Genomic DNA, 15542 nt, shown 5'->3' with positions numbered 1-15542 from the left:
TTCTGTTTTGTTTTTTCAGTAAACGACAGAATCGTTGCACAAATACACACACACACACAGTATATTTATATGACTGTGTTGAAAACAAAGAAAAAGTTTTGTCCATAATTTACTCTTCAGATTTCAGAATATGATTAATTATTTGTTTTAGAAGCGTGAAATCAATCCATAAAAGTCCTGCAGCGTTAATTTCACTTGGTTGTAAGTTGCTGGGGTGCGAAAAAAGTCAAGGAGGGTAGGAGGTGTCGAGGATTAGCATGGGATAGCAAGTGAACGTGTTGGGCCAACAAGGCGAGGCAAATATTTGTGTAGGGTGTCCCATGGGCCAAGCATCATCAAACTCCAATGACAAAATACGTTTAGAACCATCTTGACATCGACCCTCCTCGATCCCCCCCCCCCCCCCCCTATCTATATCAGTCCATCGCGTCCCTACAAAATTGTTGGGCGTACCGAACGCATTTTCATCCTACTAATTCATCAATCTTTTTTTTCAGATGATGTTTCGATCCCACGTTAATCCCAGTGTAAACATTTGGCGATTTCGGTGAAAGCGATGCAGAGAGTCTGTTGACATTGTGGATGCCTACTACGCAGAGCCGTTAGTCAAAATATTGACAAGTTTTTTCTTACTTCCACGAATCGCCAGCGTGTACGGTTACTGCGTTACAGTTCACAGTGTATCATTATTATTGTTCTGCGAATCGCAAAGGAGACAATGCTTTTCTTCGATGTTTTGCTTATTTTAGTCGAGCAAAACTCTGGGCAGGCGCGTTTTCAGATAGGATGGCGCCTGCCTCATGCAACCTTTTAGCCCGCAAAGTATCGACCGGACATCTTTGTGTCTCTTACCCCCAGTCATCCCTCCGACTACCCCCAAACCACCCCTCACCCTCCGACAGCCATTGAACTTCCTCCATCCCTCCAGCAACCCCTAAACTTCCTTCAGCAACCCCTCGCTTCACCACCTTCCATGGAAATCTCACCAAATTCATAATCCTGATAATAGACGAATAATCTAGCAAATTATCACGAATTGTTTCGCCTTGAAATCTCGCATTTATCAATGCAAGAGGTAAGAGTTTGAAAAAAGGAAAGCGAGGCATAAGTTTTGCCAAAAATATGCCCCATCTTTAAAATATATTCTATACTATCCAACTTTACTTTTTTATGTTAAGCTCTACGTTATTACAGTAGTTTGACGTTAAAATATTATTAACCGTTGGGTTAACTGCGTAACATAAAAGCTACAAGCGAATCGTCGGATTTCCAGCTAACTACGAGCGTCCTCAGATTCAGCGGGGATCATAACCGAATCTCTTGGCTTATTGCACCTGCTCTCTCACACCTCTCAACACTCACGTACGTATACATACACGTAGAATCCAACGCAAATCATTATCATAGGTGTACCCCCACCTTGTTTCCCAGCTCTCCAGTCAAAATTACTTCTTCCAATACACTTTCTAGTATCTCACGAATTTTCCAAGAAATTCATCATCGACTTTTATACTGACAAATCATTTAATATTAATTTTCAAATATCTCTACAACAACAAAAAATTTATTGTACATAAATTTAATCCACCAGCAAGGATTCTTTTCGAGTTCCACTTTTTGATAATAAACCCAACTTCTTTCCATAACTTTAAGCGTCTCAGAAAATTTCCAATAATTCTTAAAAACTTTGAAAAAGAATTCTATATTTATTGTCATAAAATGGGGTTCTAAAAATGTTTAAAAAAATTTTTTCGTACTTTCTGAGGAAGAATAGAAATTTATTCTTAGAAAAGAATTAAGATTTTTTCGTTGAAACCAAAAATTAACTAGATATTTTTTTTAGGAAGCGAGGAGATGTCCGATTCGTGAAAAGTCGAGCTTCGGAGGACTGGATGAATTTTGCAGTGGACTGTACTTTGATAAGGCGAGACGCGCGCAAGCGTGTTTCTATTGGCTGGCGAGGATTATCGGTGTGGGTGGATGGGGACGAGTGGAAAAGGCCGGAATGGGCCATGCATATATGCTGCTCTTGGTACCCCTACTCTTTGTACCTCTCTCTGTCTCTCTTTATTTGTATGTTCTTCTCTCTCTCCCCCCTCCTCATCCCCGTCCCTCCATCCGTCTTTATCCTCCTCGCTGAAATCTCTACGCGTCGGTGTCCCATCGCACACCTTCCACATCCCCCCTCTATCTATACGTGTATACAAGAAAATGTTGCCACCTAACTCGAGATTAGCACCAGGGCCGCTTCTATCTTACAAAATTCTATCCCCACCTCCTTCATTTCCCTTGTGAAAATCAGTTACATAATTTAATTACTCTTCACTTTCCAAGTTTACCATTTTTTCAACTCAATTCTCTCCATGACCTTGCCTAACTCGGTCCTAATTTCAGGAAATCTCGCTGTATCCGGCCTCTCATTGAAGAAGGTGCGTCCCTGCAAGACCCTCGGCGGCCATGTTACATCGTGGAGGGAGAAACTGGCGAAGCCTGGCCGACTAATAAGTTTCATCCCCCGCGTAGTGAGCACCAATTATGAACTCGCTCCGGCCATAATTAAAAAATGTAATTTCACCGCTGGAGATTCTCCATCTTCGCGTTAACCATGAACCCAGCCATAACCGGAAGCTGCGGCCCCGGAAACTGATTGCACCGTTTTCCAGCTGCCCCCTCCAGCACGCCGCACCGTTTTCCAAGCAGCCATAATCGCGCGCATCATTCCACAGCTTTTTCCACCATCGGTCATCTGGCCTGCCATCAAACATTCTGCACCACTCGCCCCATTCGCACTCAATTACGCAAAAACCAGCAGCGTCGATTATCATTGGCAAAAAGTCATCCCTAACTGCACCCAGATGCGTTTTCAGGATTGAAAAACCTCTCGCAATTTCCATTCCATTATTTTGCCATTTCACCAGGGAACCGAGCATTCTGCTTTAATGGAGCTTTCAAATTTTAATCGCTAATTGGCCGTCCTACGATTTTGTAAATGTCAGCCACTGACTGATTGTAAAGCTATCGAAGGTACGTGGGAGTTCCTTGTTTGACCTTTGCGACAATTATTCAGTGCGAGGAGAAAAGGTGGGCCTGAACTGCGAGTATCGATAATTGTGCACGTTCAAAGATTTTAACTAGACTCGTTTAACCAAATTTATATCTTGCTTTGCCATCATCTCATCTTTTCCACTTTTTCCTCAGGATCGTCAATCGGATCGGAATTAGAACATATTAGTCACCAAATTCGAGAAGGAAAGGTGGGCCTTAACTGCAAGTATCGAGAGTTGTAGAAAACCAACGATTTTCACTAGAGTAGTCCAACCAAATTTACATCCTGCTTTGCCTCCATCTCATCTTTTCCACTTTTTCCTCAGGAACATCATTCCGACCGGAATTAGAACATATTAGTCACGAACCGCACTCGAGGACCAAAATTAAAGGACACCGACTCTGCTCTCAAGCACAGCGTGACTCTTTGGCTTCCTGCTTCCGGCACTTGGCCCTTTTTCGGCGGTGAAAACTTTCACTCGAATGGACAAAAAAGCAAAGCCATAAAGGAGAAGAGAGTATTAATCCTGTACAGACGGTCTCCTTCCGAAATTGTTGTGCCTTGGAAAATTTGGAGGAATCCTCGATAATCGTGAAAAGCTTGAAACAATCGTCGAATGGGTTTTTCATAATTATACGTTTTTCCTCTATCTCTCTCTTCCCTTCATCTTAAGGTAAAAAGCAAAGCTATGAAAAAGGAGAACAGAGCATTAATCCTGTACAGATGGACTCCTTCCAAAATCGTTGTGCTTTGGAAAATCCTGAGGAATCCTCACTAATCGTGAAAGGCTCGAAACAATCGTCGAGTGGGTTCTTTTATAATTATACGTATTCTCTCTCTCTCTCTCTCTCTCTTTCTCTTCCTCTCTATTCCTTCATCTTGATGTAAACAGTAAAGCAATAAAAAAGGAGAAGAGAGTATTAACCCTGTACAGTCAGACTCCTTTCAAAATCTTTGTGCTTTCGAAAATCCTGAGGAATCCTCGTTAATCGTGAAAAACTCGAAACAATCGTCAAGTAGATTCTCTTAAATTTACACATCTCTCTCTCTCTCTCTTTCTCTCACTTCATCTTGATATAAAAAGCAAAGATTCATATTTTACAACTAAATCATATTTCCCCCACCGTCTCGCGTGGGTGAAAAAAAGCTTTTAAAATCTAGCAGTTGATGGGACTAGCGTTAAAAGTGAAAGAGCTTCCGAAGATAGTTTATGAACACGATCCCTGAGATAAGTAGTCGATTCGCTGCTTCTCATCGTAGGTTGTAAAGTGAAAAGCGTTCATTCGTCATTCATCGCAACCGGGTGTGCAGCGTGTATACACCATCCAATTCCCCCTCTCATAAAATTTCCCTTTTGGTAACTGTGGGGTGAGTGTAGGAAATTAGTTTCTGGTATTTGTTAAATACCTTCGTATTTACATTTAAAGCGAAGCGCCGGCGCCTGTAATATTGGCCTGGCGCTCTTATTGCAGTTGCTTCCTGTAGTAGTCACGTGGTTCCCCCACCATGACTCCGTCTCTCTTTCTCCTGCTCTTTCACCCCCCCCCCCCCCCTCTCTGCACACTGTATACAAAACCAATTAACACCGGCTCTCGAAAGGCCCGCAATGGCCGACTGCGAATCGTAACACCACCGTCGACCAAAATTCTCTCTGTTACAAGATTTTTATGACTATGGAATAATCTAGTTTCATCAGTATGACGCTTTTGCTCGATCGAGCCAATCCTCCAAATTGAATAGTTTTTTGTCATTGCAGGTCGTAACGCGAGAGATACAACGTTTGTCGAGAGAGCGTGTGATCTTTTCAAGTACATTCACACGCTGCTACCAGGGCTCCTCTCTTTTTCCTCATCGTGGTCGCTGTTGAATGCTGCTCCTCCTCGATAAGACTCGGATGGTCCTTGTCGGTGTTTGCCTCAATGACGCTTTTTCACCAATCGTCCCGCTGCTGAAATCATAAGAGGCAAAGTGGATGCCACAAAAACTCACCGGGTGCATCTCCAAACGGAAGCTGTAAACTATCCAATAAGCAAATGAATCTACCACTCGTTTACGATTTTAATTATCTTTAAAAGTTCTCTGGTATTTGATTTTTTAAACTATTGATTGATGGATTGAATAATTTTGTTATTGAAATTTTTGAAAATGATTTTAATTGCTTTTATTTTTTTTTTAGGAATAGTGTATGTAATTTTTATTGAGATGAATCTAGTGGCTGGTAGATTTGAGTCTCAGAGAGACAAAGGGACAGAGAGGAAGAGAGAGAGAAAATGGTTTACAGTTACTTGTATAACGACGTGCAATATATACATAAAACCATTATAGCCAGTCGTGGTTTAAGTACCGTGGCCAGTATAACAATACCTGCAGTTATAACAATCCGAAACTTTCAAAAATTCGTGATGTCTTCCTTCAATTACCAGCGCTGTATCCCAAAAGCCTTACCAGGTTTACGCGATGTCCTAAGATCCCAAGTCTTTATTGACTGTGTTTATTCTGTTGTCCTTCAGCTTCCCTGCATCTTGGTGCTTCACCATATTTTTTGAAAGTTATTTGGGCAACCGGAAAATAAACTCATTTAATATTAAAAATATACTATATCGGTTTATTTTTTTAATCCTCTATGGGTGAAATTTTTTCTTAGATATTTAAACATTTATACAATTTTATAATTATAAAATTACAGTAACTTAAAATGTCACTAATGTTTTAATTAATTATCGCAAAAACATTTTTATGTAATTAAGACCTAGAGTCATTTTCCAAAAAAAAGCTTAAAAAACTAACAATATTTTATACAATTTTTATAAATTACGTGACTATAAAATTACGCTAATTTGTAGAGGATACAAATAATTTTTATATTGTCTTTGTTTAACGCTGTTAATTCGATTATAAAAATGTGGTATGGTTTCCAAAACACCCAGCGTTTCGTCAGGTACATCCTCTTCGGTAATAATTGTATTAAACGGTTTCGAATTTTAATCCTTTGTTTGTCCAAAAGGATTAGTCGAAAACCCCTTGTTCGGACCATTAACCCAAATGACTCGCATCCCCCCCCCCCCCCCATTGAATTCCTATTTAATTATTTATTATCCTTGGCGAAATCTTTTCGACCTAATATAAAACACCCTCGCGTAGGTATACAACCGTTAATCTGTATTGTTAACTGATTTATAAGGTTAATTTACCTTCGACTCATAAACAAAGCCATTAAAATTGTGTTCGAACTAATCGCATAAAGATTTCCAGTTACGTTCGTTTTTGTTTTCAGGCTACATTGTATTTTGAGCCAAGGGTTAATTAAGAAACAATGAAAGCGTGCCTACACCTGAGAATTTTGCCTCGAAAGGATATATACCGAGGCTCGAGCATCCAAATTTATGCAGAACCATTAACGAAACCGTGCTTTTCAGTAAATATATATACAAATATGATTCATTAAAGAGGCAAGCCTCAAAGATTCGTGAAAACTTTTACAATAAAGGTATATACAAGCCATTTATTTTGAAATAGTATAAGTTACTTTTTCAAAAAAATTAAATTAATAATGATTACAATTTAACGGTATCTCTATACCCTTAAATGCCTTGATTTAAAAAATAAGCGACTTATTCAACTTTGAAAACAAAAGCTTCATACGATTACTATTATTTAAAAAATTATTACATCAATTCTAACGCTTTTTTTCTTTTCAGATAAAAGTTAATCGTTGGTTTATACACGCGTTATCCCTTATTCGTTCCGAGATTATGTTTTTACTGAGCGTTCGGGGCTGAAATGGATGTGGATTGTCGGGGATACTGTGCGAGTATAGATTTTGCATAAAGCCACGTTACATCTAGCGCACAGCTATATTAAGCGCTTAATCAAACCGTTTAATCAGCGGCATGATTGCGACCGCATCTGCGCTTGCTGTTCGCGCCAATTACACCTCTCTACTAACATTACCACCCCATATTTCTCCCCACTCCACGACCACCCTCGTCCAATCCTTTCCAAAACTACCGTACAGTCACCTCCAAACGTCAAAAACCCTCGTTTTGGTATAAAAATATTTATCAACAATTTGCACACGCGAAATTAATTTTTTCTCGCTTTTCTCATCACACACACACACACACTCAGGATAGAGTCGTATAATTAATAGGATTGTTCCTTCGATATTTTCCTCTGACTCGGATTTATACAAAGCTTTGAAAGTGGCTTGCAATAAAATTTTTCACAAGGCACTAAGTTTTTACCGTTTGGCCAATAAAAAGCAAGCGTTTTACCGCGTTCAATAATTTTTTCTTTAATTCTCGCATAACGACGTTAGAGTTATTGGAAGGGTTGCTGGAAAGGGTTGAGAGTGGGGAACGCGTCGAAGGGGTTGCTTTCTTCCATAATTATCTGGGAGCTTCGGACTGTTTATTGCGGAGTATCGTAAACTGGCGTTTTGACGATTCTCGGTTTTCGACTGGTGAGCGGCTTTATTGGTCGAGAGAAAAAAATGGGTAGGCTGGAAAAAAACTCCGGTATCCCAGGGGATGGAAAAAAGGGTTGACACCGGCAGTCTTTACAACATAATCTCTAGTTTTTGTACGTTCAAATCTGTTTGCGAAGGAAATTTGGCGTTAACTGCTGCTTCCTTCGACTTTACGACATTCGACTTTTCCAATTTTTCCAATCCCACACCGTCCCATTCATCATTTTTACATCCCACTGACTTAATCCTTAATTATTTCTACTTTGTTGAATCTTCCCTCGTTGACTCTCTTAACAAGTTTTGTATTTTTCAGGGAATGGTATTATTTTAGAAATATTATTTTTTTTAAATCAAAATTTGCAATCTTTGATCCACTGTGCCTATATAGGTATTTGCGATGAAAGTGTTATTCTTTGGTGTAAAAATAGTTAATAGGTAGATTTTCAGGTATGTATATATATATGTAGAGTTGTGAAAAAGCTGCTACAGTTTTGTGCAACCATGACTTTTTGAGTATATTTGGCGTTAATTGCTGCTTCCTTCGACTTTTCCCATTTTTCCAACGTTACCACCCTATTCATCATTTTTACACCTCACTGATTTAATCCTTAATTATTTCTACATTGGTGAATCTTCCCTCATTTACTCTATTAACAAGTTTTGTATTTTTCAGGGAAATGATATTACTTTGGAGATATTTTTTTTAAATCAAAATTCGCAATCTTTGCTCCACTGTATCTATGAGATGAAATTGTTATTTTTCGGTGTGAAAATAGTGGACAGGTAGATTTTCAGGTATATATATATAGAGTTATGAAAAAGCTGCTACAGTTTTGTGCAACCGTGGCTTTTTATTCGTCAGATATGATTTACAGCGTTGCTGTGTATACAGCAAAGGACGTAAAAATATAGCTGACCAATTATGGTGCATCGTTGGGTAGCTCTGATTTTTCCAAAGAGGCCCCATTTTTCTGAGTTGTGAAAAAAGGAAGGAAGGAAAGGAAAGAAAAGCGGAAAAAGAGAGTGACTAGCCGTTGCTCCAGATTAGACGGTCAACGGGCAAATTTTACGGTTCGTTATTACAACTTGGCAGTAAAGCAGTGCAAAAGTCTGTTTTGAACGGTGAAAAAAATCTGGATCCCGCAATATAAGGCACGTATAAACAAATCTCAGAGTGAAATACAGCTGTACCGGTACCGTTTTGCTCCAGTTTTGGTTTACCGTTCAGTGCTGTTTTAAGGGCACTTGCGTAAAACGACCCTCCAGGCCCTAAAAACGTTTGCATAACAGGCCCAATTCAATTTTCCATAGTTCGACGCTGACGTGGACTCGCTGAAAATTTTTATGGACTACCGAAGACTAGATATTCGACGTCTCTGCTATATTGTCCCTGATGAGGTCCAGTGCTAATGGAAGGTGAGGTCAAACTGCAAAGAAACAAAGAAACAAAGAAAAAAACATGTAACTGATTCAAATCTCTCATCTTTTAATCAGGGTAAAATTTGAAGTAAATAGGAAATACTTCATTTGCAATATTAGAAAGGAAACAAATGAATAGTGAATCAAATTTTCTTTGGATTTATCTACAATGGCCCCAATACTAATGAAGGATGACAAAATAAAACTGCAAGGAAACAAAGAAAAAATATCTAATTGATTAAAATCTCTAATCTTTTAATTAGGGTAAAATTTGAAGTAAATAGGAAATATTTCATTTGCAATATTAGATGAGGAAACAAATGAATAGTGAATTATATTTTCTTCGGATTTATCCACAATGGCTCCAATACTAATAAAGGATAAGGTAGAACTGCAAAAAAATTTTAACTGTCTCAAATCTTTCATCTTTTAATCAGGTTAAAATTAAAACTAAATAGAAAATTTTTCATCTGCAATATTACAAGAGAAAAGGAATGAATAATGAATGAATTTTACATCTTTTAGGATTTATCCACAATGACTCCATAATACTAATAAAAGGTGAGGTAAAACTGCAAAGAAACAAAGAAAAAAATGCAACTGCTTCAAATCTCTCATCTTTTAATCAGGTTAAAATTTAAACTAAATAGGAAATTTTTCATCTGCAGTATTACAAGAGAAAACGAATGAACAGTAAACTGGCTTTTCTTGGGATTTTTATTGAGGCGGGGATGCGGGATATTGGTAAAAATTGGAGCTCTAAATCAGTGTTAATCAGCCAATGGGATGAAAGATTACCCTCGGAGCGTGGCGCGAATCAAATTGCCACTTGCTGGTGGGGTGCACGGTGACGACAGGGAGGGGGTGGCGAGGGAAAAAAGGAAGGTAGTTTTCCCCGGAGAGAGGCGCGGGCTTGTCGCATGGCTCGTAAACATCGAAACGGCGAGGCGGTGTCCTGCAAAAATTATTAGCAATCTCTGATCCAATTTGAGAGAGCGAGAGAGATAGGGCTGGAAAACCAGTAGGTGTACCGAGGGGGACTGAATGAAAGAGTAAACTAACAACGTAGTGGAAACAGGGGGGCAGGGGGTGATCCTAGAAATTCATTCTCCATACCTGGATTCATCGGAAATTTCGGCATTGATTTATTGTACGAGCGAATCCATGCACGTCTATCTGCATTAATTGATCGTGAACCAATAAAGGGTAAAAATATAGCAGGCTAAGATAAAGGGCTAAAGGTGCTGGACAAACCATCGTAGTTAATGTACTTATAGGCAATATTATACTCATCCGTAGTACCTTTGCCAAGCAGGCATCTAATGTTTACCAGGCCTATAGTGGAATCCATCCTCCCCACTCTTTCTCTTTTAAACCTTCCCCCACCACTTTCCATGCTCCCATCATACCCATAATGCCATCTCGCGTCATCTTAGAGCGTGAAAACCACTGCAATCTAACGAACTCACCATTCTCTGATTTTCTCTTACGACTCTCTCAATCGATTATCAATAATAATATAGTTATACTATATATACGTGAACGTTTTCAGGGTTCGAGCAGATTATCCCAAGGGAATGATTGGGAGAACTACCTGGATGTTGACGAGACCCAGTAACCATAAGCGGGGATAATCTTGTATTTCACCTGCTCACAATGCTTCTACCACGATAAGAGGATATAAATGTCAAAACAAACGTATTCCTAATGACACCAAGCTTATATTCTTTAATCCTAATTGACTTAATTATCGTCGTCATCATTGTTGTTGTCGTCATTAGTTGGATCGTCTTACTGGATTAAAACTCTCTTGTTTTGCTGATTGTAAAGTGAAAGGAAAAAAAACTGAAGAGATCAGTTGGTAAATGGATATTTTGATTTAAGAAATAATTGATGTAAGACAAAATGAGATGGAGAGTAAGGTGGAGGGGATGAAAGATGGCAGGAGAGAAAGAGAGAAAGAGAGCAAGAGAGAGCAAGAGAGAGCAAGAGAGAGAGAGAGAGAGAGAGGTGGGGAGAGCGAGGGAAATATTTTCGCAAGAAGGGTGGTGGTTTTGCGAGAGGGGTGAATATCGTAAGGAATTTATATGACTGAATAACGAGAGATAATTCTCGGGCAATCAGTGAGATCTATAACGCGGGCGTGTGCCAGCGTTGGCGACGATCGCCTGCCTGTAAAAGCCATCCCAACTACCCCAATCTGAAATCTCAACCCTACGTTTTGAAGACACGGAGGGTAGTTATTTGAAAGTAGGCGGGAGCCGAAAAACTCCTGGCCAATGGGACAGCGTCACGGGGGCGTCGACCAATCACGAGGCTCGGCGTTCCACCTCCTACCAGTCCATTTCTGCTTGCTATAAATTCAGCAGTTCTTCTGGAAAACTGCCTAGTCCTCTCCCGTTGTTAGTCTCAGCTTATTATGACAAGCTTCATCGCAAGTGTTTAACCTCTGGGTTTCCAGTGTTTACCTAGCCTGGCTAACGTATTAACGTACTCTTCTGGTCCTCCTCTACACTTTCGTGGGGCTTTTTTTTCGTAAACTAAAAAACGAGTGATCAAAAAATAAGTGAAAAGACAAATTTGTGAATTACGAGACACTCCAGTGAGTTATGAAGATGCTGAGTTATCAGAATAATCTCATTGGTGAAACGCCGAGAGATCAGAGGGAGGAGGAAACAATCGTTGATGATTTGGTGCCATCGCGTTACACTTTGACACCCCAGTCGTCACCTGCGGAATTACCGAATACTCCGGAAAAAGGTAGGTGTAAACTCTAAGTTGAAAACTCGGGTTTTCTTATTAATTTTTAACCAGTTTCCCTTTATTCCTATCAAATCACCCAATATACCTGACAACCCAACGATCGAACGGTATCTTCCGAACCTTCAGGAAAAACCTTTCCGTACTTTATTGCGGTAATTATTTTACTGTCTATCAATCATTCGTTTCTGGAAATTATTCACAGTTTGATTTTACAACATTTGGGATAGCGTCGCCACGCTTGCCAAACGGTTCTCTCTTGTTTCTAATTTCTAAAAATAGAAAAGTATGTAACCAATACAATTTTTCGAACGAACTATCTCTTGCGTATAATTTTTTATTTGATATTTTTTCAATCATCGTGATTCAGGGTGAAGAATTGCCGCCGCGTGTACGGAGATGAGTAGTTTTTGTTCCGAGAAAAAAGGATAACTGAGTGTAAACACTGACAATCGCTCGATTGTTTACATTTCACAAACACGTTAATTTGAAATTTTGATTCACGTTACACAATCGCGGACGGTAAAACATATTTTTACAAGAATTGGTGAGAATTTTCCAAACTTGTCCAGTTGTTCTCTGTTTACAAGTCAGCTTTCCGGACATTTGCACGGTAAAATCAAAGCAAGAGGCGACAAAGCGTGTCTCACATTGCCATTTTCCGTTGGCTTTTCGCTTTCGAGCCGCAATGGACCACCCGTTGACGCGTTTCTTTGCTCGCAACCGACGAGAGCAAGCCGAAAAGCTCTGCTTTGGTCCCTGTCGACGGTTCTTCTCCTCTCGATTATCGTGCAACGTGAAAAGAGCCGGTTCACTCCTCTCATTCACATTTTTCCCCTTTTCAACCGATTCACTCTGCACTCGCTAAATTACATCGGAGCCATATTGAACTTTTCTCCTTTGTTCGTAGATGTCTCTCCAATGAAACCAGAAGCCAAATCGACGATCCTGCCATCTTTGGAGACAAATATCAGGAGGTACAGAACCGCGTTCACGCGGGAACAGCTTTTGAGGTTGGAGGAAGAATTTAGCAAAGAAAATTACGTGAGCAGACCGAGAAGAAACGAATTGGCCCTCCAATTGCAATTACCGGAAGCCACTATCAAGGTAATCGTCGTATACACAATTGACAAACGCTGCTGAGAATTATCGAGGGATCTCATCATCGAGTGTTATTTTCTGTGACCGAATTGACGACTAATGAGAACATCGCTATATAACGACGGTGGCCTTTCGATGATCGTGTCGGGATAAAAATTTTCATATTGGATTTCGCGCGACTCGCTAAATATTCAATATATATAGTGGCTGAGCAAACACAAGTGGAATCGGTAAACAATAATTATTCGATTCGAGTAGCACCGTAGCGCGCTGGGAAAGCTTTTCGAGCCATTAGCACCTTCGTCAGCGGGGTTAATAGCTCTGCGTTCTCCACGTGTCTAATTACTGAAATTAATACCCCCCCTCCCGTTCTTTCGGTAAAACCATAAAAGCCGCACGTCTCGATCCCAAGAGCCGGTGTGTGTCTCTTATTATTATTTTACAATTGTCGAGTGGACCGGTCCTTATTTTTGGAATCCATGATTCTTTTATGATTTCACTCTGGGTCGGGAGTCATTGGCCAATCAGCGTCGTCGTCTCCTAACGCTATATATCCATACACATATATAGTACTAGGCTCAACAGTTCCGTTTGTAAATCTTTGATCCAACGCCGCGCGGTCCGGTTCGCTCAACGCTAAACGTTTTGATTAGCACCGTAGGAACCTTCGTAGCTTCTGGTTTTTCCCTTGAAAATTTCTCACTGCTCGTTCTCACGTGGATCGCTCGGTTTCGTCATTGGCTTTCTCTCTCGGCATCCTTCGTTAAACATCGAGATCCCTCGGTGAATCCCAGCGGCACAGCGTCTCCTCTCCGTCGGTGGCTTTTATGGCTCGGTAATTAAGGAAGCATCCCGAGAATGGTTTTGGATTACGCGTGTACTAAATTTTGTATCATTATTGCAGGTGTGGTTTCAAAATCGGAGGATGAAGGATAAGCGGCAGAGGATGGCGGTGCCTTGGACATACGCCCTGTACACACCCCCAGCGATAGCCGCTGGGTTGTTAGCGGCTGCAACGGCACTACCACCCCCACACCCTTACCACACACAGACGTCCGCACACCTGGCGGCGTATTACGCCCGCTACTCGCCGTACCCGACGGCGGCGTCGATGCACCGGCCTCCGCACCATCCGCAGCCGACGGTAGCCGCTTCCTACCCCTCGACGACGCACCAACACGCGCACCAACACCCACACTTCTTCCAGTCTCACTCCCTCCTCTCCGGGCTGAGTCCCCTCCCCCCCGCACCCCCGAGCCTCCACCTACCCCCGTTGGGCGTGCCCACGAGCATCCCCAGCGCCACGACCCCCTATCACGCCACCACCTCCCCCCACCTACCTCCCCAACGCAGATCCTCCCCACCCTCCCACCTCCCCCCCGAACTCAGCCCGGGACACTCGGACGCATCCAGCGACTGCGACTGCGTCACCAGCACCCTCAACTCTCAGTCCGCTCACCATCATCACCACCAGATCAACGCTAGGTACCACGAGAAGAGCGACTCTCCCTCTCCCGTACCCTCCCTCCACCCCAAGTTCCCCAATGGTCTCCTCGTCAACGACCTTCCTTCCCAAATCGAGGCCATCAGGAACATCCACAACGCTTACACCACAGCTGCAGTCACCACCAGTCAATCGACCGTCATCCAGAGCACCAAGATCGACCCACCGAAACTCTTTCAACCTTACAAAAGCGACATCCCCGAGAGGGTCTAATCGCAAAACTCGAGAACCTCCTGAACGAACGGGCGGATCCGTCGTTGATTCGCTCTACTTGCACGAGTCTACCAGTTGTAATTCGCTCTTCGCAATTTGTACATAAAATTACGAAGGTACATTGTACCTTCTACCAACGATGAATATTATTTCGATGGAATAATCCAATTCTTGGTTCATTGTTGATCAATGATGAATGAATCGTGAATTATTGAGGTTGAAGATTTTAGCTTAATCGAGTGTACTCTTTCGTAAAGACCGACATTGTGCTAGAGATTAATAAGTGTTAGAAGAATTGTAAATATAGAAGAGTGAGTGAAATGTTAATCGTGTCACATTGATAAGCGTATTGTAAACATTTGTAAATAGAAATTCATGTGATGTGTACAGAGTCTTACTTTTAAATTAGTCTGTAAATAATTTAGAATCGCTGTGCGACTTTTAACCTCGCTATATCTTTCTTGTACTTACTGGAAACAGACTCGAATTTCTTCCATTAGGTTGCAAAAAGGATCTAAATTCTTGTATGAATAAGCGCTCGAAACCTTCTCGTTCAACTTGCAATATTTAAAAATCTCTTAGGTTATTTATTATTATTAGTACTATATAAATATTCGCGATTGTAAGTAGCGATTCTTCGCAGTTCGGGGATTTATATTTATTATAAGTGTTTCACTTTGGCATTTACGAGAGAGAGATATATATATATATAAACACATATATATATATAAATACATATATATATGAAAATGAATCGATTTTATTTAAAACAAATTGCATAGTTTTCTATATACACCCATCACTCTAGCTTAAGCGATTCCTTCGGAAAATTGTATTTTTCATCTCCATTGTATAAGATTTTTTGTTATATCTTTGGAAACTGTCTATTAGACATATTCTATCAGTTAAAATTTGTTACTGGTGCGTTGAGAAAGTGGAATAGCAGCAGTGATGCCAGGTTGCAGGCTCTTTGACCCCCCACTCTGACTCCTAAACCCATAGAGTTATATGCATTCGGAGGTCGGAGTGGG

General features: G+C 40.8%; 1 protein-coding gene across 1 annotated transcript; it reads left to right on the top strand.

Moving 5' to 3' along the window:
• Positions 1-11227: 11227 nt before the first annotated feature.
• On the top strand, positions 11228-15276 carry eve (even skipped). The gene is made up of 3 exons (XM_066737085.1): positions 11228-11693; positions 12604-12800; positions 13699-15276. The coding sequence occupies exons 1-3, from the start codon at positions 11543-11545 to the stop codon at positions 14509-14511; spliced, it is 1161 nt and encodes a 386-aa protein (XP_066593182.1). The 5' UTR covers positions 11228-11542; the 3' UTR covers positions 14512-15276.
• Positions 15277-15542: the final 266 nt, after the last annotated feature.

This window comes from Prorops nasuta, unplaced genomic scaffold (genome assembly GCF_024137725.1).
Source record: "Prorops nasuta isolate Cenicafe-Biocafe unplaced genomic scaffold, Cenicafe_Pnas_1.2 PNAS00017, whole genome shotgun sequence".
Lineage (NCBI taxonomy): Eukaryota > Metazoa > Arthropoda > Insecta > Hymenoptera > Bethylidae > Prorops > Prorops nasuta.
This window is presented reverse-complemented; position numbering and strand designations above follow the sequence as displayed.